Here is a 23,305-nt window from a genome sequence, read left to right as displayed (position 1 = left end):
CAGAGAGAATGGTATCTCATACTTGGCTAAAGTTACCTACACTTTAATTTATTATTGAATCAACCCAGAAGCAGTGCAGAGAACATACACAAGATCAAAGATGCAGGAAAATGGATGCACTTCTTCCATTGAATTGCCTCCCTCTTTCCTGAGGCACGGATGATATTTGGTGATTTCAGCAATCTGTGTAGAGTAAGGAATGCACAGAAAGCTTAGAATCCTGGACATGCTAGCTTGTTTATTGTAAGCAGGGAAGTGGGGGGGTGGGGAGTGGCATTAGCATTAAATGTTCTACCTTATACCGTATAAATCAAAGCTTGCTGCATTGAACATGCATAACTTAGAACAATTATTTATTTTTCTTATTTTTAAAAGATTTTATTTATTTATTTGACAGAAGGAGACAGCAAGAGAGGGAACACAGGCAGGGGGAGTGGGAGAGGGAAAAGCAGGCCTCCTGCCAAGCAGAGAGCCCAATGTGGGGCTCGATCCCAGGACCCTGGGATCATGACCTGAGCTGAAGGCAGATACTTAATGACCAAGCCACCCAGGCGCCCCAGGACAACTATTTAAATCATAAAGAAACAGAAGACTTGAACAATAATATATACCAATAGGACCAAGTGGACCAAGTGGATGTATTGTATAGAACATTCCATCTAACAACAGAGAGAAAAATTAATACCAGTCAGTTGAAATAAATATTAATAACAATCTTCCTCCAGCTCATCCAAAAAACTGAAGAGCCAGGAATACTTTCAAAGTAATTCTGTGAGAGCCATATTACCCAGATACCAAAGCCAGGCAGACACTACACGAAAAGTACAGACGATATTACTGATGAATATTGATTCAAATGCATTATTTTTCTTAAGTGCACATGGAATATTTTGTAGGATAGACCATATGTTAGGCCAAAAAATAAATCTTAATACATTTTTAAAAACTGAAATCATACAAAGTGTTTTTTTCAATTATAATATAATAAAATGAGCAATCAGTAGCAGAAGGAAAACAGAAAAATCCACAAATATGTGGAACATAAAGAAACACTCTTAAACAGACAAAAGGCCAAAAAGGAAATCACAAGGAAATTAGAAAATATCTTGAGATAAATGAAAACAGAAATGCAACATACCAAAACTTAATGGGATACAGTATAAGTCTTGTTAAGAGGGATATACATAGCTGTCATTTACATTAAAAAATGAAAATTTCAAATTTGCAACTTAACTTTGTACCGTAAGGAACCAGAAAAACCAAAGCTAGCAGAAGGAAGGAAATAATAAAGATTCAGTGAGAGATAAATGGAATAGAGAGTAGATAAACAATAGGGAAAATCATTGAAACCAGGAGTTAGTTTTTCAAAAAGATCAACAAAATTAACTAACCTTTAGCTACATTGAGTAAGAAAAAATAAAAAAGAAGACTCAACCAAAATCTAAAGTGGAAGAGGGTACATTATACCATTATACCTGATTCTATAGATATAAAAAGGACTGTAAGAAAATACTGCGGACAATTGTATGCCAACAACTGGGTAATCTAGATGAAATGGGTGAATTCCTAGAACATACAATCTATTAAGACTGAATCATGATGAAACAGGAAATCTGAACAGACCTAGAACTAGTAAGAAGAGTGAATCAGTAATGAAACATCTCCCAACAAATAAAACCCAAGAGTGATATTGTATTCTTTATTTTGATTTGCCTCTAGCTACTCAAGTTGGCTGCTTAACCCATTACTTTTAAGTATTGTGTTAACAGCGGCCCACAAGTTTCTTCATATGGTTTTTTTCATCTCAGTTATGTTCAGTGATTCTGATTGTGATTTCTTTGTTAAGCCTTGATTGTTTGAGTGTGATTTTTAAGAAATTATAAATTCATGGCACCTTTTAAATAATCTTTTTTATTGTTGGTCATTTAATTATGTATGATCACAGGGAAAAAAAAACCCACAAGAGTGCATGGCTTAACTAATAAAGTCTACCAAACATTGAAAGAAAAAGTAATACCAATCTTCCTCTAGTTCTTTTGATTAATTAAAGCAGAGGAAGACTTTCTGAAACTCATTCTGTGAGGGTGGTGTTTTCCTGATACCAAAGCCAGGCAAAGAAACTACAAGAGAACTACAGACCAATATTCTTACTGAATATTGATGCAAAAATCCTTAACAAACTACTAGCAAACAGAATTCAGCAGCACATTAGAAAGATTATACAGTGGGGCACCTGGGTGCCTCAATCACTTAAGTGTCTGCCTTTTGATTTCGGTCCAGGTCATCATTGCAGGGTTGTGAGATTGAGCCCTATGTCGGGCTCCATGTTCAGTGGGGAGTCTGCTTGAGATTCTCTCTCTACCTCTTCCTCTGTCCCTCCCCTTGCTTGCATTCTCTCTCTCCCTAATAAATAAATCTTAAAAAAAAAAAAAAGGTTATACCATGAACAAGTGGGATTTATTCCTGGCATGCAAGGATGATTCAACATATGAAAATCAATCAGTGCAATATAACCCATTTCCAAAATAGAGGGGAAAAACTGTGATTATCTCAGTTGATGCAGCAGTAACATTTGACAAGATTCAACACAGATTTATGATAAAGACACAACAAGCTGTGAATACAAAGAAACAACCTCAATATACTAAAGGTCATATATGAAAAGCCAACAGCTAACGCCATACTCAGTGATGAAAGGCTGAAAACTTTTTCTCTAAGAACTAGGAAAAACAAGTATTCCTGGGTTTTTTGTCACTTCTGTTCAACATAGTATTGGAAGTCCTAGCAGGAGCAATTAGGCAAGAAAAAGAAATAAAATTGAAAAGGAAGAAATAAAACTTCTTCATAGATAACATGATATTATATGTAGATAAAACCTAAAAGCTCTGCCAGAAAAACATGTTAGAGCTAATAAAAGACGGATGGTTGCCAGGGGCTTGAGAGAGGGAAAATTAAAGAGTTGTTGTTTAATGGTATAGATTTTAGTTTTACAAGATGAAAAGAATTCTGGAGATTGGTTGTACAACAGTGTAAATGTACTTAGCACTACTGAATTGAATGATTAAAATTGTTTTAAATGGTAACTTTAACTATACAAATTAGTTGCTTGTGTTTTGTAGTTTCACCTCATTGTCAGCCTCTCAATGCAACAATACAGACCTGGCCATATTTTACCACCTCCTTTAAGAAATAATAAAGTGACAAACCTCACAATTTTGTTTGGAGCTTAATGACATATTGGTACTATAGTGTGATAACTTCCAAGTAATACTATGACCTTCATGATTTAATTCTTAGTTGTCAGCTTGTCCATCACTGAATAATTATAGAGCACTCAGGAATTAAGCAGAAACTATTAGGTCTGTATTTCTGGTTATCATTTAAAATTAATAAATAGCAGCAATGACCTTGAACTACATCATTTTTAAATGGAGACTACTATCTGTATAACTGTATTGCCTGTAGAGTGGTTTGTGACCAACAGCAATTTATTTTTTAAGTATTTCATTTTTGTAGTAAGGTAATATGGTCATTTCTGGGTAAATATCTTCCTAGCTTAATACTAATAACCTAAATCTGAGAAATTTCCAAGAGGTTCAAAGTATGTGCCATTACCATTTTTGTAATTTCTGTGCTCTATCAAAAAGCATATGATAATGCAGTGGGGTAAGATTAAAAGGTAGCATGGTATATTGATATACAGTTCTAGATTTTGATCTTGTTTCATGTTTTCAACCCATGTGACTTTGACCAAGTTTTTAAATCTGTTTTCAATTTGTAGACTGGAAGTAGTAATGCCTTCTTACTCATGTCCTGGGCTGCAGAGATTAATTTAGCTTATCCCTTTATGCAAATGCACGATTATAGTCATAGAGCCTTAGAGACAATATTCAGACTTTTAAGATAAAAGATTTTCTAAACTTTTTTCCTAAAGCTTTGTTAACTATTTCTGAAGGAAAGTTAGGAAGAACTGTAATATAGAAAACAGAATGGGATTGTTCTGGATGAAGTAAGAATAGGGTTTCAGTAGAGTACTGCCTGCTTGGTGTTCCCTAAACTTTCCCAGCGGCCCCATACACCAGAAGTCAAACAAAGCACTTAGAATAAATTTTTTCAACAAATTAATTATTAAGAAACTAAAGTCTGTGTTCATTTTGAAGAAGATATGGGCCACAAGTGGTATCGTTATTACTGCTATTGTTTTATGCATTTCTGTTTTACTTAAATGTTATTGATAGTGAGTCAAGCAAAACACTTTTCTACATTATGGAAATCATGAGAGACTTTTAAAACTTGAGAACTGAAGCTTTTAGAATTATTAACAATTCATAAGCAATTTGCAAATGCACTCATTCCTGTGCCAATAGTAAAAAAAAATTTAAATAAACCTACCTATGGTTATTGAGTCAAATTGATCTCTTTAAATTTACTTTCTATCTCACTTACACCTCTTTTTTATGATTCAGGGAGCTCAAACTCTCCTAAGAAATAACAGCATATGTCAATTTTTGTGTTGTCTTTGTCCATAAAAATGGTGGTATTAACATACTTTATAATATAGAATATTCCAATTATGGCAGATCAGTTGATTTTTAAAAAATGCATTTTTCAAAGTAAACCTCAGTGTTATAGTCAGTGTCCCACAGAAGAAACCAAGGCTAACTTGATTTACTGATTTAACTTGATATATTCATATAAAGTTTTGATTTCAGTAGGAAGGGTCTAATCACAGATCAGTGAAACCAGGAGCTGGTTCTTTGAAAAGATCAACAAAATTGATAAGCCTCTAGCAAGACTTAACCAAAGAGAGAGAGAGAGAGAGAGAGAGAGAGAAGGGACCTAAATAAACAAAATTACCAATGAAAGAGGAGAGAAAACAACTGATGCAAATAATTGTAACAGAATATTATAAAAGTCTGTAAGCAAACCACCTGGACATCTTAGAGGAAATGGATAAATTCCTAGAAATGTGTAACCTACCAAAATTAAAACAGGAAGAAATAGAAAATTTGAACAGACCAATTACCAGCAATGACATTGAATCAGTAATCAAAAAACTCTGAACAAACAAAAGTATAAGACCAGACAGCTTCACAGGCAAATTCTGCCGAACATTGAAAAAAGAATTAAGGGGCGCCTGGGTGACTCAGTGGGTTGGAGCCTCTGTCTTCGGCTCAGGTCATGATACCAGGATCCTGGGATCGAGCCCCACATTGGGCTCTCTGCTCAGCTGGGAGCCTGCTTCCTCCTCTTTCTCTGCCTGCCTCTCTGCCTACTTGTGATCTCTATCAAATAAATAAATAAAGTATTTTTTTAAAAAAGAAAAAATTAATACCCATTCTTCTAAAACTATTCCACAAAATACAACAGGAAGGAAAACTTCCAAATTCATTCTGTGAAGCCAGTATCATTCTGATACCAAAAATGGATAAAAACATCACAAAAAAAGAGAATTATAGGCTAATATCTCTCATGAATATAGATGCAAAAATCCTCAACAAAATATTAGCAAACTGAATCCAACAGTATGTTTAAAAAAATCATATACCTCAATCAAGTGAGATTTATTTCCAGGATGCAAGATGGTTTAATATTCATAAAACAATCAACATGTTATGTCACATTAGTAAAAGATAAAAACCATATGACCCTTTCAATATATGTAGAAAAAACATCTGAAGAAGTACAACATTTATTCCTAGTAAAAAAGAAAAAAAAAACAAAACCTCTGCAAAGTAGGTCTAGAAAGGAACAAAATAATAAAGGCCTTAAATGAAAACCAACAACCAACACAATACTCAATGGTGAAAAACAGAGCTTTCCTCCTAAGGTCAGGAACAAAGCAAGGATATCTACTCTTACCACTTGTATTCAACAGAATACTGGAAGTCCTAGCCACAGCAATTAGATGACATAAAGAAATAAAAGGTCCAAATTGGTAAGAAGAAGTAAAACTCACTATTTGCAGATGAGATAATATTATATATAGAAAACACTAAAGACTCCACCCAAAAAGTACAAGAACTGATAAATGAATTCATTTAAGTTGCAGGACAACAGAAATCTGTTGCGTTCCTATATACTAATAATGAAGCAGCAGAAAGTGAAACTAAGAAAACACTCCCATTTACAATTGTACCCAAAACAACAAAATATCTAGGGATAAACTTAACCAAAGAGGTGAAAGACCTCTATTTTGAAAACTATAAAACACTGATGAAAGAAATTCAAGACGACACAAAGGAATGGAAAAACATTTCCATGATCATGGATTGGAAGAACAAATATTATTAAAATGTCTATTCTACTTAAAGCAATCTACACATTTACACAATCCCTATTGAAATACCAACAACAATTTTCATAGAACTAGAACAAAAACAATCCTAAAACCTGTGTGGAATCAGAAAAGACCTCTAATAGCCAAAGCAGTCTTAGGGGGAAAAAAAAAATGGAGGCATCACAATTCTAGACTTCAAGTGATATTACAAAGTGGTAGTAATTAAAACAGTATGGTATTGGCATAAAAATAGATACACAGAACAATGGGATAGAACAGAAAACCTGCAATTATGTGATCAAGTAACTTTCAACAAAGGAGGAATGAATATACAATGGGAAAAAAGTCTTTTCAACAAATGGTATTGGGAAAACTGTATAGCCACATGCAAGGGAATGAAACTGGACCACTTTCTTACACCATACACAAAAACAAACTCAAAATGGATTAAAGACCTAAATGTGAGCCCTGAAATAATAAAAATTCTTGAAGTTAGCACAGTCAGTAATCTCTCTGACATCAGCTGTAGCAACATTTTTGTCTCCTGAGGCAAGGGAAATAAAAGCAAAAATAAACTGTTGGGACTACATCAAAATAAAAGGTTTCTGCACAGTGAAGGAAATAATCAATAAAACTAATAGGAAACCTGATGAATGGGAGAAGATATTTGCAAATGGCATACCTGATAAAGGGTTAGTATCCAAAATATATAAAGAACTGATACAACTCAACACCCAAAACCCAAATAATCCAGTTAAAAATGGGCAAAAGACTTGAACATACATTTCTCCAAAGAATACATGCAGATGGCCAACAGACACAGAAAAAGATGCTCAATATAACTCCTCATCAAGGAAATGCAAAGCAAAACAACAATATCACCTCATACTAGTTAGAATGGCTAACATCAAAACATAAGAAGCAATAAATGTTGACAAAGATGGTGGAGTAGAAAAACCCTCTTGCACTATTGGTGGGAATGCAAATTGGTGCAGTCATTGTAGAAAACAGTGTGGAGGCTCTTCAAAAAATTAAAATAGATTGCCCTATGATCCTGGAATTGCATTACTGGGTATATACCCCAAACTACAAGAACACTAATTTGAGGGCTATATGTGCCCCTATGTTTATTGTGGCATTATTTACAATAGCTAAACCATGGAAGCCATCCCAAGTGTCCATTGATGGATGAATGGATAAAGTTGTGGTATATATTGGTAGGCGCGCGCACACACACACACACACACACACACACACACACCCCAGAATATTAGCCATAAAAAAAGAATGAAATCTTGCTATTTGCAACAACACAGAACTAGGGAGTATTATGCTGAGCAAAATAAGTCAAGAGAAGCATAAATACCATATGATCTCACTCCTATGTGGCATTTAAGAAACAAAACAAAAGAACAAAGGGAAAAAAGAGAAAAACAAACCAAGTAGCAAATTCTTAACTATAGAGAACAAACTGATGGTTACCAGAGGGGAGGTGGGTGGGTGGATGGGGGTTTTGACATTGGAGATTTAAAAAAAAAAAAAAAAGAGTTCTAATCATTCGGGCTAACTATGTGGAAGAAAGCTTTTTATAATCTGACCATTTCTTTTCTAAAAACAGCTTTATTAATACATTGTACACCTTCAGGTCCACTTGTTTAATGTGTGGAAGCGAATGGGTTTTAATACATTTACAGAGTTATGTAACATTACCATATTCAGTTTTAGGAAATCTTCATTACCCCTTAACCCTTTCTTCCCACTCCTTTCCCTAGGCACTCACTAAATCTATTTTCTATTTCTATGGATTTGCCTCTATCTTTTCAATAGGATAATGCAACATGTGGTGTTTTATCCCTGGCCTCTCTCACTCAGCATGTTTTTTGAGATTCATCTATCTTATATTGGTACTCCATTCGGTTTTATGGGTAAATAATATTTTACTGTTTAGATAGCTCACATTTTGTTTAACCATTAGTTGATGGACATGTGGGTTGTTTCTACTTTTTGGTTATTACGAAAATTGTTTCTTAAAACATCTATATTTAAGTTTTGGGGCAGATACCTACTGGTGGAATTGGTAGGTCATAGAGTAGTTCTATTTTTAACTTGAAGAACTGCCATATGATCTAACAAAACTTGCATCATTTTACCTTCCTGCCAGCATAAAGATAATTTCTCTACCTCCTCAGCACTTGTTAATGTCTCTTTTTTATTATAGCCATTCTGGTGGATATAAATTGCTTATCTCATAAATCTAGTGTTTTATTGATATTTTCTGGAAGATGTAAGAGTTTTCTCTAAGAATTTACTTTTTTTTTTTTTAAGATTTTATTTATTTATTTGACAGAGATCTCAAGTAGGCAGAGAGGCAGGCAGAGAGAGAGGAGGAAACATGCTCTCCGAGGAGCAGAGAGCCCGATGCAGGGCTCGATTCCAGGACCCTGGGATCATGACCTGAGCTGAAGGCAGAGGCTTTAACCCACTGAGCCACCCAGGTGCCCTGAGAATTTCCTTTTTTAAAAAAATTGTCATGTTGATGGTAACTGAAAAAAAAAATAATAATAGAGCTGTACTGTGCGTCATCTGGATCACTCGCCCACCACATAACCAAGGCCTGCCACATTCTTTCAGTGTCCACATTTACTTTGCGTTTGAAAGACCATTGGCACCAAAAAATAAAACTTGAATTTTAACATGTTAATGGGAACAGAGCAAGACATAAATCATATATTTCTGCCAAGAGTCAGGTAAATTCTGTTTGGTTTCTAATGCTATAATAAGGAATGGACACTTGGCAGTATTTAAATGGAGACATGGTGAGATTATTCAGTCATCAAAGTATTATGATAAATGTAAAAGAATGTTAATCCAACTTAGTCAACCTGATTGCAGTTCTGATTGTTCTTTCAGCTGTGATTTGATTCATGAAAAGACTGTCATATTAAATTGTGATAAAATTATTTTTCTTTAGGTTTTTTTTTGGTGTTTATATGTAGATGTACTTTGGTTTCATAATTGTGAAACTCGGATTGTATGTTTATATATACTTAAGCAACATTGTAATTTAAAAAAAAATTTAAGAATCATGATCCTTATTTCTTTCTTTTAAAGGGGTCCACGCCTTTTTTTTTTTTTTTTAAAGATTTTATTTATTTGAGAGGGAGAGTGTGTGTGCAGAGGAGGGCCAGGAAGGGAGGGAGAGAGAGAGTGGGGCAAGTAGATTCCTTGCTGAGCAGAGCGCTGGGTGGGGCTGGATCTCAGGATCCTGAGATCATGACCTGAGCCAAAACCAATTGTCAGCTGCTTGACCTTGACCGACTGAGCCATCCAGGTGTTGCTTGGCCCTTTGTTAATAGAGGCAGGTGGGTAGCTCTAGAATCTGTGTCCTGTGGGTATTTGACGTTTGTGTTTTTATTTGTTCAAAGTGTAATATACATAATTTTGCCAATGATTTGTTTTAAAAGCCATCTTAGAATAAAGGTGGTATTAAAGAGAAATTATTTCTTTGTAAGTGTACTTATTTTTCACAACTTTTATTTTCACTGATAACTTTTAACTTCACAGGTAATCGGTATGCATTTCCAAAGCTTTTGGCCATGTCTGGCACTAATGTTCATCTCAATTAATGCAGAATTTATGGATGATGGTGTTGAGATGGAAGATTTTGATGAAAATTCAGAAGAGATTGATGTTAATGAAGGTGAACTCTCCTCAGAGGTAAGGTTATTGTGAACTGAGTTGTAAGTTTTCCCTTTACAGGATATAGAGGAGCACGAACCCTAAAGATTCATTTCAGTTCTGACAGTATTCATTTTGTAAATGAATAGAAAACGCTGTTTTTTTCCCCAGAATTTCTTGCTGTGTTTTAAAGTGCCCATGTATTACAGAAATTTATGCATTGTTCCTAGCACAGTTTTATTACAATGTAAATATGGGGAAGATTTTACTGTCAGAATAGGAATTTGTGACTGCTGAAGAGGACTGATAGATTTCTATCTGAAAGGTTTCCAATCTCACTTCTGACACAGCCAGCCCTCTTCAGAAAGGACATAAGGTATCATAATTTGCAGTTCTCCTAGAAGTAAAGCAAGTAGTTTTACTTATTTCTCTGAGGAAAGGAAATGCTAACTAAGAGAAGGAATCAGAAAGGGGAGTGATCATGAGGTAGGCACCTGTGTCCTGGCTCAGCCCGGTTAAGATGTGGTTTGAGGTGGTGACTAACTCGAGTCTGAAGAACCCTGCAGAGATTCTTGCACATCCTGACAGTCCAGAAGAACTTGTACAGTGAGGACCACTCATAGATAAGATTGGGACCTCGGAGAATTTTTCAGAAATCTTGTTGATGGTAAGAATGGATCAATTCTGTTGTGCTAGCAGCTGCTTAAAGGGCCAAGGACCATAGCATTTAGCTGTTACAGACTTCTCTGCCTCACCTACTTGGAGAGTTTTCTGCTTGCAAATGAAAGTGTTATTTAGCTGTTCAAGGTGAACATTCTTTCTCTTGTTAGATTGTAAACTCCACAAGGATGTTTCTTTTACAACCTAGTTTATGCGGTCTGCAGAAAGTAAGTAATCAGAGAGCTGCTGGTTGACTTCGGTGCAGCTCCTACAAGGGTCATTGGAAGGTTAATACTTCAAAGAAACTGGGAGATACATAACACTTTCACTGCCTTTGGTGACATTTGTAAAAAATGAGAGAAAGTGGCATCTTTTTTTTTTAAATTTTTTATTTATTTTTAAAATTTCTTTTCAGTGTTTCAGAATTCATTGTTTATGTGCCACACCCAGTGCTCCATGCAATAGGTGCCCTCCTTACTACCCACCACCTGGCTCACCCAACCTCCCACTCCCCTCCCCTCCAAAACCCTGTTTGTTTTTCAGAGACCACAGTCTCTCATGGTTCGTCTCCCCCTCCGATTTCCCCCAACTCCTTTTTCCTTTCCGTCTCCCCATGTCCTCTGTGCTATTCCTTATACTCCACAAATAAGCGAAACTATAGGATAATTGACTCTCTCTGCTTGACTTATTTCACTCAGCGTAATCTCCTCCAGTCCCGTCCATGTTGATACAAAAGTTGGGTATTTAGAATCTTGACCCTTCAGTAATTATGTGGAATTGTGTTTGATTATTGATTTCTACCCTGTTACATAGATGGGAAATGTACTCTCAGGTTGGGGTAGGGACAGTGAATAGAAAAAGTCCTTCTGCATCCTTTTCCCTGAAGGTTGAGAAAAGAAATCTCATACAGATAGAATCACAGAGATTGATTCAGAAAGGACCCAAATTGATCTGTTACTTTAGGCGAACTTATTCATTCTTCATCAGTTCAAATTATCTCTTTATAATTTGTCAGTGAGTTAATCTTTTAAATTTTTTTGTTGGTATGTTCTGTATAGCACAGCAGTTAAGTGTATGAGCTTGGAGGCAGGCAGCCTGAGCTCCTGTGATGTCCCCTAACTATCTAACTGTATGACAGTGGATGTAACTTGGGTGCAATAATAGTACTTTGCTCATAGAAGTCTTACGAAAATTAAAGGAACCACCGTATTCCCACCACCAATATCATGACCATCATTGCAGCCGCTAACTCTTATAGGGCCCTTGAAACTGCTTTGCAGATAATTGCTTTGCAGTGCTTTCTCTATTGAGTCTTTTTCTGCTCTGGGTTCCTAATCTCTCCAAAAGGTATCCTCATCCTCTATCATGTAACAATGGAATTTTAAGAGTTAATTTTAAACTAGTCTATATGCTCGCTAAGTTTTTCATCTTATACACGTTGGATCATGGTATTTCCTCTGTTTCTAATGATTTGTGTTCCCAAATATTGTCACCTGTTAAGATCCTTTCAAGGCCATGTCAGCTCTATCATGAGGCCTTCTCTAATAGAATTTTTTCCCATCCCTCCTGTGATAGAAGGAATCAGTATATTCTCTGTCTGCACTTATACAGTATTTTTTTTTCTGGCATTGTATCTCTGATACTCTCTTGTGTCTTACTAGGATACAAAGTTTTGAGACCATGTCACCTTTTATTTATTTTATTTATATGTGCATTACATACCAGGATCTTAACTAGTGAGATTATTTAATTAAAATATTTGCAAAGATGAATAACCTAGATTTTAAAAAATCTATTTTCTAGATTAAATATAAGACACCTCAACCTATAGGAGAAGTATATTTTACAGAAACTTTTGATAGTGGAAGGTTGGCTGGGTGAGTATTCATTCAAGAGAATGTTTTCTTTGATTTAATTAGCATTTTTGAAGTTACTGGTTATTGATCTATGAAAATTACCTCTACTACAAAACTATAAAGAAATGTTAAAGTACTTTGTTTGGCAGTGTAACTGGTACCATAACACATTTTTGTTATCGATAGAAATATTTAACTTGAAAGGTTACTCATTTATGCAAAGAAAATAATATAAATAAAGAATAGAAAGTAAAAATTTATAACATTTCTTTGTCTGTAAAGATAGATATTATTAATCTAATTTCAGATAACAAATTCAAATTACTGTTCCATCCTAAATATTGGTTAAAAAAAAGTTACTATTTATTGATTATTATATACCAGATACTGTCCCAAGTAGGTAAGTAAGTACTATCTTTATCTCCTTTTTACAGGTGAGGAAACTGAGGCTTAGTATATCTTACATACGATCATACAACTAGTAAATTGTGGATTCCAAGTATGAGTTAACTCTAACCTTGCAGGATTCTATATGGACATCTTTATTTAACCTCTAAGCATTTATTTTTTAATGAGAAGTGACTGTTGGATGACCTTTTGTTTTATTTCTAATATGCATTATGTCTATAAATTGCTGGTTTTTAGTTTTAATGATACGTATTTGCTTTTATCTTTGTTTACAGGTGGGTCTTATCAAAAGCAAAGAAAGATGATACAGATGCGGAGATTTCTATATATGATGGTAAAATATTTATTTAAATATTCAATAAAATCAGAATGACCCGAGTTCTCTCATTTTACAGATTATAGTTCTATTAAATGTAGATAAGGTGTATGGGGTCTGGGGCCCCATCATGCTTCACAAAAGAATGTTCAGTCTTTTGTCTCCTTTTATTAATATTTCTTTTTTTTTTTTTTTTTTAAAGATTTTATTTATTTTTCAGAGACAGAGGGAGAGAGCGCGAGCGAGCACAGGCAGACAGAGAGGCAGGCAGAGGCAGAGGGAGAAGCAGGCTCCCTGCCGAGCAAGGAGCCCGATGTGGGACTCGATCCCAGGACCCTGGGATCATGACCTGAGCCGAAGGCAGCTGCTTAACCAACTGAGCCACCCAGGCGTCCCTCCTTTTATTAATATTTCTGAGGGCTAATTGGCCTAGCCTGAGAAGGGTGACTTTAATTTATGTTCATTAGGCATATAGTTTTCAAAATAAAATTTAAATTCCCATGATAACTTTTTAAATTTTATTTTTTATTATTTTTAAGTTTTATTTAAGTAATTTCTATACCCAATGTGGGCCTCAAACTTATGACCCCAAGATCAAAAGTCACATGCTCTCCCAACTCAGCCAGCCAGGTGCCCCTAAATCCCCACAGTAACTTTTACAAAGTAAGGAAAGTAGCTGATGAGTACCATATATTTAAAAGTAAATTGACTGGGGGTGCCTGGGTGGCTCAGTGGGTTAAAGCCTCTGCCTTCAGCTTGGGCCCTGACCCCAGGGTCCTGGGATCAAGCCCCACACTGGGCTCTCTGCTCAGCGGGGAGCCTGCTTCCCTTCCTCTCTTTGCCTGCCTCCCTGCCTACCTGTGATCTCTGTCAAATAAGTAAATAAAATCTTTGAAAAAAATAATGAAAAATAAAAATAAATTGACTGATGCAAACTGTTTATTTTGTGTTAAGGATGCTCTTTATCTCATGTAATTTTAAAATATCTCATTTTAAAAATACAGTGTTGATACATCCATGCAACAAACCACATTTTGTAATTTCACTGATGAAAAGTCAAAGAAGTATAATTTTAGCTGAGAAAATGAAAGCATTCTTGGATAGGAGAAAAAAAGAGCAGGCATGATACAGTTGCAGATATTATTTCTTATTTTAAAATTTTGTTTTATTTTCCCAAGTCAATGTTTTCCTTAAATTTAAATTCAGTTAATTAATGCATAGTATTATTTGTTTCATGGGTACGGGTCTATGATTCATCAGTCTTATATAATACCCCGTGCTTATTACAACACAGACCCTCCCCAGTGTCCTTCAGCCAGTTATTCCATCACTCCACCCCCAACCCCTCCAGCAACCCTCAGTTTGTTTCTGATGATTAGGAGTCTCTTACAGTTTGTCTCCCTCTCCGGTTTTGTCTTATTTCATTTTTTCCTCTTCCCCTATGATCCTCTGTCTTGTTTCTTCAATTCTACATGAGTGAGATCATAAAGTTGCCTTTCTCTGATTGACTTCTTTTGCTTAGCATAATACCCTCTAGTTTGTTATTTTTTAGGTGGCTGAGTAGAAGTCCATTGTGTGTGTGTATATATATATATATATACATTTTCTTTATCCATTCACCTGTTGGTGAACATCTAGGCTTTTTCCATAGTTTGGCTATTTTGGACATTGGGGCTATAAACATTGGGGTGCACATGCCCCTTCAGATCACTACATTTGTTTATCTATAGGGTAAATACCCAGTAGTGCAATTGCTGGCTCACAGGGTAGCTATTTTCAATTTTTTAAGGAACCTTCATACCGTTTTCCACAGTGGCTGCACCAGCTTGCATTCCCACCAGCAGTGTAAAAGGTTCCCCTTTCTCCCCATCCTCACCAACATCTGTCAGTTCCTGGCTTGTTAATTTTAGCTATTCTGACTGGTGTGAGGTGGCATCTCATTGTGATTTGGATTTGTATTTCCCTGATGCCGAGTGATATGGGGCTTTTTTTCCTTGTCTATTGGCCATTTGGATGTCTTCTTGGGTGAAATGTCTATTCATGTCTTCTGCCCATTTCTTGATTGGATGATTTATTCTTTAGGTGTTGAGTTTGACAAGTTCTTTATAGGTTTTGGATACTAGCCCTTTATGTGATATGTCATTTGCAAATAAATATCTTCTCCCATTCTGTCAGTTGTCTTTGGTTTTGTCGACTATTTCCTTTGCTGTGCCAAAGATTTTATCTTGATGAAGTTCATTTTTGCCTTTGTTTCCCTTGCCTTAGGAGACATGTCTAGCAAGAAGTTGCTGTGGCTGAGGTCACAGAACCTTGTGTTCTCCTCTAGGATTTTAATGGATTCCTGTCTCACATTTAGGTCTCATCCATTTTGAGTCTATTTTCATGTGTGGTGTAGGAAATGGCCCAATTTCATTCTTCTGCATGTGGCTGTCCAAGTTTCCCAACACCATTTGCTGAAGAGACTGTCTTGTATTCCATTGGATATTCTTTCTTGTTTTGTCCAATATTCATTGACTGTAGAGTTGAGGGTCCATTTCTGGGTTCTCTATTCCATTCTATTGATCTGTGTGTCTGTTTTTGTGCCAGTACCATACTATCTTGATTACAGCTTTGTAATAAAGCTTGAAGTCTGGAATCGTGATGCCACCAACTTTGGTTTTCTTTTTTAACATTCCTTTGGCTATTCTGGGTCTTTTGTGGTTCCATACAAATTTTAGGATTCTTTGTCCCAGCTCTGTGAAAAAGTTGATGGTATTTTGACAGGAATTGCTTTGAATGTATAGATTGCTTTAGGTAGCATAAACATTTTCACAGTATTTGCTCTTCCAGCCCATGAGCATGGAATGTTTTTCCATTTCTTTGTGTCTTCCTCAGTTTCTTTCATGGGTGTTTTCTAGTTTTCTGAGTACAGAGCTGTTGTATCTTTGGTTAGGTTTATTCCTAGGTATCCTGTGGTTTTGAGTGGAGTTGTAAATGGGATCGACTCTTTTAATTTCTCTTTCTTCTGTCTCATGGCTTGTGTATAGAAGTACAACTGATTTCTGTGCATTGATTTAAAATTTTGTTTTATTTTTCCCAAATCAGCCTTTTTGAAAAAATCTTATGGGTCACTGCTGGTAAATAATCTGTAAATCCGTGTTTTAGATTTTAGTTTAATTGCTTTGCTTTATATTTTAGGAAGATGGGAAATAGAAGAATTGAAAGAGAACCGAGTGCCCGGTGACAGAGGTCTGGTACTGAAATCTAGAGCAAAGCATCATGCAATAGCTGCTGTATTAGCAAAACCCTTCATTTTTGCTGATAAACCCTTGATCGTTCAGTAAGTTTTACTACGTTTTTCAGTACTTTTTCTGAAATTTGTGTTAGTTTTGTATGATTTGGCTTCTGAATATAGCTATAATGGGTATAAAATGGGCATAAAAATCCAGATTTCCTTTTTAGTTTCACTTACTTAAATACATAAGGCATTTATACACACAGATACTCTGAGGTTTTGAGGGAAAGCCAGGTTGATTTAAAAACTATATATATATAGTAATATAAAAAATTCTGCCACCATAGAGTGTAGAATACATACTGAAATCACCATTTTTATTTTAACTCCTTTCTTAAAATTCCTTGCTCTGAGGATATTAACATCAGTGTATTCAGAATGGAACCATAAACGTCGCTGTTAAACCAGTTATAAGATTTAAAGGAAACAAACGTATTTTTAAAAGGGTATGCATATATAGATCAGTGTCTTTCCACCTTTTATTTTTTAATTTCTTAAAATTTAAATTCAATTTAATTAACATATAGTGTATTATTTGTTTCAGAGGCACATGTTTACACAGACAATCCTTCTCTCCCCTCCCACACAAGTGTCATAAACTAGTTTTAGTATGATATTGCTTACATGTATACCATCATAAAATCAGGTAGAAATTTTTCAATATTCACCTACATAAAACTGATATAAAGCAAAATAGATGTGTACAAGTACAATTAAAAGCCTGATAAAATTCAAATTAAAAACAAAGAAAAGGAAATGCATAAATATCATTTTCTCCCTTCTGTTAGAAGATTTGGCTGTCCAAAATTAATGACAACATAAATATTAACTGTAAAGTGTATCACTCTAGAACCACTTCAGTGTTTTTTTGTTACCATGTTAAACATGTTGCTACATAGGATAACTACAGTGTCATTTTGTGTTTTAGAAATTTTTAAAAATATAGCATTTGGTGTATTTGTCTTCATTTTTCACTTGTGTTGCTTTGGCTTAGTTGCACTGTCATGTCAATAAATTTAAAATTTTAAATAATGTCAGGGAATATATGACTATTAACAAATTAAAAATATTTTTACAAGTACCTATTGGCACTAATATTTGAGCTTGATAGTATTTGTTGTGATTCAGGATTTGGCTTTTCTTTTTTCTTCAAAGTTTGAAAGAAAATCCTATTTTTCTGTTGAAACTTAGTTGGATATAATATCACTTTCTATTGTGACCCATTGTGGCTTAAATGATAGGGCAAAAAAAAAAATAGAAAGTGATTTTCAGAGTAAAATGAATAAAATTTAGTGGTTTAGAAGGTATAAATTACTACAAGGCAAGTAAGCAAAAGATAGAAGCAAAGATTGGATATAAGTCTTGAACAATTATTAAGTAATTGGAAATTACGTCCTGAGAAAAAGAAAAGGAAAGCCAAGAAGAATTGAATAGCAGTCTTTGATATGCTTTGATATGCTTAAAACAACTCAAAGGAGAGTAAATGTCTTCTCTTAATATTGCAACAATGAAATGGGATAAATAAATTTTATATTAAGTACTATAAATACAATGGATTCACAATATAAATTTACTCTCAAGTTGCTTTTCCCAAATGGTGTACATGTTAATATGCATTTTGTGGTCATACAAGTTTTAGAAATGAAGCATGTCCTTACTGTAGACATAAGGAAGCATATTTGCTTGCCCATTTAGACTCGGAGAAAGAAGTTCTACATGCAAAAACCCATTTCTGACTTCAGTACTGTGTCTTCCAGACATATTTCACCACAGAATTTCCCCCACCCAACAATAATCACTGCTTCATAGGAGAGTGTGGGAAATGATACTCTCAGGAATTAGGGTTGCCAAGTATCTTCCATGTCCTCCTCTTACCTGTGACTAAGGAAGAGCAGCAGTTGGGTTATGAGACACACATTCAGTTATCTCTAATCCACTATGAGTTGTTTACGTTAGGCACAAGTTAATGATTTGAAAACTCTGCACATTTGCAATGGGAGAAATAGACATAATGATTAGGTCTAGGCATATTATAACCACAAAGCTATGTTCATATTTATAGGGACAATTTACATCATTTTTTTTCAGATCTTACTTTTCACAGAACCCTTTGTCCATTGATCATCTAAAATAAAACTATCTTTTTATTTTATTTTACCTAAAATAATTAATATTTACCTTTAATTCATACTGTGTACCATTTCTTTTACATTATAGTCTATAAATGAGAAAACTTTTCTTTGTTGGCTAGTGCTTAAAATAAAAATAGTGACAAGGCTTTGAGGAATACAAACTGTTCTTTATTTAAAAAATGAAAAAAAAAAACCCTTTCTTTTGATCATAACAGAAGCTAACATTTTGGACTTCTGTCCGTTGCTGTGCATGGTATTATTTAAGCATCACGATCCTTTGAGGTCCTGGAGCTTGAATAATTTGACTTTACCTTCAGTGTCACTAGAATAAGTGGCAGAATCAAGAATAAATCTCAGGTCTCTCTGGCTCCAAAGCACATGCTGGTTAACCCCATTGTACGCTTCTTGAGAAACCAAGCAGAGTAGAAATTAGGAGAAGAGATCATCATAATTTGGCAACTCAGACAATCACTTAAAATTTTACTGTATTTCCTTTGTTCTCTTCAGTGTAAAATATATACACTAATTGGGTTCAAACTTTCAGAGTTTTGTATGCTATTTTTTTGTTGTTTTTACCTTTGTTATCACTGAAGTTTTTTTTTTTTTTAGAAAAATTTTAAACTGCAGTCCTTTCTTAAGATGATCACTGATTCCTGTTACTTCTCTAGTTTTCATTTCTTTTAATTCATGAAACTGAATCACAGCCATTTTGATTTTTACTGTTTTTCACTCTAAGGGCTATTTCATTGATTATTTCATATGTAATCAATAATTTACCAAGAATTATTCCTAAATACTGCTAGATGTGTCTGTATCTATTGCCTAAACAAGACAATTTCCTTTATAAAAACAAAACAACAAGAAAATCTTCTGCTGAAAATTACACAGTGTTGCAAATCTATGAAAAAGCTCTCATATCTGTTCATGCCTTCAGTTGTTTTTCTATATTTCCTGGCTGTTAAGGTCTGAGATACTTCACGTTATTGTCTGAGATTATAAAATCTCTTTGCTGGAGGTATTTAATTAAATGTACCAGTTATTTTAATATGGTTTAGGTATAGTTGAATTACAGTACAAATTAATGAACTTGATATATCTATCAGCAATTTCTTAGAAATCTGTTGCTGTAGCTATGGTCCTCATAATCTTCATTTTTTAGTTTATAAAGAAATATGTGTAGTGTATGCTTTATCTGAATTTGAAGTTTCCTATTATAGTTTTAAAGTATCTTATCCTTAATTCAGCAAGTTTTGATGGGAAAACTTATTTCAACAAGTTGGTTGGCTTTTCTATAGTTGATTATAATCATTCTACTTTGCGTATTTTAAGGATGTGCCTAGACAAAGCATTTCTGCTTATTTCCTGTATGTTGTGGATACGCTTTATAAGAGCTTTTGGTGATGTGAAACATTTGTGTTTAAATGAACTGAGAGTAATACATTCAATTTTAAAGAGTAATTAGTAATTTTTTAATTTATCAGCAGTATGATTCTTTTTCCCTTCATTTAGATATGAAGTAAATTTTCAAGATGGTATTGATTGTGGAGGTGCATACATTAAACTCCTAGCAGACACTGATGATTTGAATCTGGTATGATATTTTAATGTTTAAGAAAACCTTATTAAAGTTAATATTTTAAAGGAGTAAATGAGAAAACTGAAATTTTTATTTTCAACTGAAATCAAAAAGAACCTTAACAATCTTTAACCAGCCTGAGTGTGTATAGCTTTCAGAGTGTGCCTTCAAATTTCATACACAGCTGTGTTACTTGATGGCATCAGTTTTATAATCTTTAGCAACATAATAAAGTTTGCCATGTCTATACGTAAAAAATAACATGGTGCTTATAAATGTCATTGAAAGATCAGCTTAGAGTTATTTTCTTTACAAATTAACAATGATAAGTTTGTTCAGAGAAGTAAAATAACAGAGCAAAGCAGTAAAACAAAATTGCCAAAGAACCAAATAAAAAAGGTGGGCCAGTTCAGGAATTGGGAGTCCGCCAGAAATAACGTGGTTAAAAATGTTTTGAGAAAGAAGTAAGTGTATCAGGTTGGAAACACTTGTAGCATTCTCCTGCCTGGGCTGTGTCAGGGCTTCTGCACATAACAGAAGATAAATGAGACCTCAGTGACATATTTGTCAGACTGCATGGCTGTGCATTGGCTGTGAGACGTGGATTAAAGGATTCCTGTTGTTATTCTTAGAATTAGTTAAAGGGGAGCCCATTGGTAGTATATGTTAGAGCTCTTGTTTTGGGTATTGTAAGGTGACCATCACTCAAAGGTATAATGACATAATAAACTTAAATGCTAAGCATGTAATCTGATTAATTTAGCTAATCCTCAGAGAAACCTTGTAAAGTAGGTACTATTATTATTTCCATATTTGAAAAGTAGCAAAACAGGACTACACCAAGGCTAAGTAATTTACTCAGGGCCACATACAGCTGTTTAAAGGCAATGGTAGGATTTGAACCCTGGAATCTGACAACAGATCCCATGCTTTTAGCTAATAGGCCATGCCAAATAAAGACAAATTACTAGTAGAAAAACAGGGAGCATGTCTCTATGTCTGTGTTTGTGTCTGAATCTCTCTTTGCTCTCTGCTCAGGAAGGTCATTTTCTGGTGTTCTCTTGAATAATAGTACTGAGTAATCATTGTAGTCTTAAAGTTGTGAGTATGCTTTTCTCTGTGCTTAAGTTTCTTAACAAAATATTAATAGTACAGATTTATATAACGTAATCAAAGTTTATTATGATGTTGATAAAGTGGTTTCAGTTTCTCTCCTACATCTCCAGGAGGGAAGTAGCATATGCATTTTTAAAAAATCTTTTTGAGAGAAAAATTGTCTTTTTTCTGCATCCTTTATTGTCAAGTATGTCAAATAATTCTTTGGTGATTTAGCATTTAATACATTCTTATAACTTCTACCCAACTGGATAGAATAGAAAAATTCATTAAATACTCTGATTCTGGACTAATCCCAACACATCTCTCTTTGAAGGAAAACTTTTATGATAAAACATCCTATACCATTATGTTTGGACCAGATAAATGTGGAGAAGATTATAAACTTCATTTTATCTTCAGACATAAACATCCTAAAACTGGAGTTTTTGAAGAGAAACATGCCAAACCTCCAGATGTAGACCTTAAAAAGTTCTTTACAGACAGGAAGACTCATCTTTATACCCTTGGTATATCCTTTTAATTGATTCATTAATTCAGAAATATTTACTGACTACTGATATTTTCATGGCAGGTGCTTTGGGAGAAACAAACATGGATCCTACCTCCCCGTAAGGAGCTTACCTTTTCAGGCTAATTTTCATGCATGTAGTGCAGGTAGAAAGTAAGTGCTATATGTGAGGTGCAGATGAGGTAAGAGTTCAAAGGCAACATTCCTCCCAGTTTGGAGACTCAGAGAAAACTCAGTAAAGGAGATTGTATATTAACTAGTCTCGAAGTGTAGATAGAACATGGAAAATAGGAGAAGAGGAGGATATTTTAGGTGCTCTGACATTAGTGGTGCTGTATAACAGGAGACTGGGAAATAAGATTAAAGAGGAAGGAGTCCTTGATGGCAAGCTCAGAAGCTTGGACTTTACAGGCAGTTGTGATTATTGTTGGACCCAACCTCATGGTGGTTGTGGCACATACTTACACTTTGAAAGATGAGGTCTTGAGCAACCATTGTATTAACATATTTAGCTTTACTTTAGAATATGGGCGTTTCCGTAGACATTGAGTGGGAGGAACATTACAAGGGATTGTTTCTCCCCTTCCCAAGTATGTGTGGTTATGGAGCTTTGATGTGTCCCTGATTATTTAAAATCGCAGTGTGTCAGAACCTGACAGGACAATTCTCTCAAGTACTAAGGTATTTCAGTTTCCTTTCCAAAGACTATGGCTGCAGAAACATTCATGTTGTCTGCCAGGGCAGTGACCAGTTTTATTTTTAATGTGAGCATTGATGATAATAAAGAGCTTTTTTTGAAATTGGAAAAGAGATCTGGATGTTTTGGGGAACATAATCTGTAGAAATAATGAGAAATTACAACTAGAACAGGGCAAATGAATTTCATTAGACTTTGTACAAACTTGGTGACATATTACCAAAGACCATAAGTTTATGTGTTTTGAAACCGCAATGCTATTTTCAAGGATTATTCAAAGAAAATAATTCAGAAGAAAAAGAGCTATGTGTAAAAATACACTGTAAATTTAAAGCAACCTGAATGTTACAGTAAGAATGTTGTATACAATACAAAAATGGCAACTGTGGAAGTGTTTAGCCATAGGGGAAAATGTTTATAATATTAAAATGTCAAAAGAAGGGTGCCTGGCTGGCTCAGTTGGTTGAGCGACCGCCTTCGTCAACTCAGGTGATGATCCCGGAGTACCAGGATCGAGTTCTACATTAGGCTCCCAGCTCTGCAAGGAGTGTGCTTCTCCCTCTGACCTTCTCCTTGCTCGTGCTCTCTCTCACTGTTTCTCTCTCAAATAAATAAATAAAATCTTTTTTAAAAAGATCAAAAGAAAATGAGATTCAGATTGGAGGGGCATCATCATGGGAGCCATTAGACAAATTATGTAAATAGAAAGACTAGAAAAAAAGAACTAATTTTCATTAGTTGCCAGGGACTACTGTACTCTGTGCTTGATAGTTTGTTTAGAACCATCATGTGAGGTGAGCA

General features: G+C 34.8%; 1 protein-coding gene across 1 annotated transcript in view; it reads left to right on the top strand.

Annotated features, from left to right (window-relative positions):
- The window catches only part of CLGN (calmegin), a 59,781-nt gene that overhangs the window by 7,378 nt on the left and 29,098 nt on the right, over positions 1-23,305 (top strand). Inside the window, exons 2-7 of the mRNA XM_032333461.1 lie at positions 9,845-9,997; positions 12,422-12,495; positions 13,158-13,216; positions 16,376-16,517; positions 20,114-20,195; positions 21,613-21,805. Of these exons, the coding sequence (XP_032189352.1) occupies positions 9,854-9,997; positions 12,422-12,495; positions 13,158-13,216; positions 16,376-16,517; positions 20,114-20,195; positions 21,613-21,805 (694 nt within the window). The 5' untranslated portion in view covers positions 9,845-9,853. The remainder of the gene's footprint in view (positions 1-9,844; positions 9,998-12,421; positions 12,496-13,157; positions 13,217-16,375; positions 16,518-20,113; positions 20,196-21,612; positions 21,806-23,305) is intronic.

This window comes from Mustela erminea, chromosome 2, assembly GCF_009829155.1.
Source record: "Mustela erminea isolate mMusErm1 chromosome 2, mMusErm1.Pri, whole genome shotgun sequence".
Taxonomy (NCBI): Eukaryota; Metazoa; Chordata; class Mammalia; order Carnivora; family Mustelidae; genus Mustela; species Mustela erminea.
This window is presented reverse-complemented; position numbering and strand designations above follow the sequence as displayed.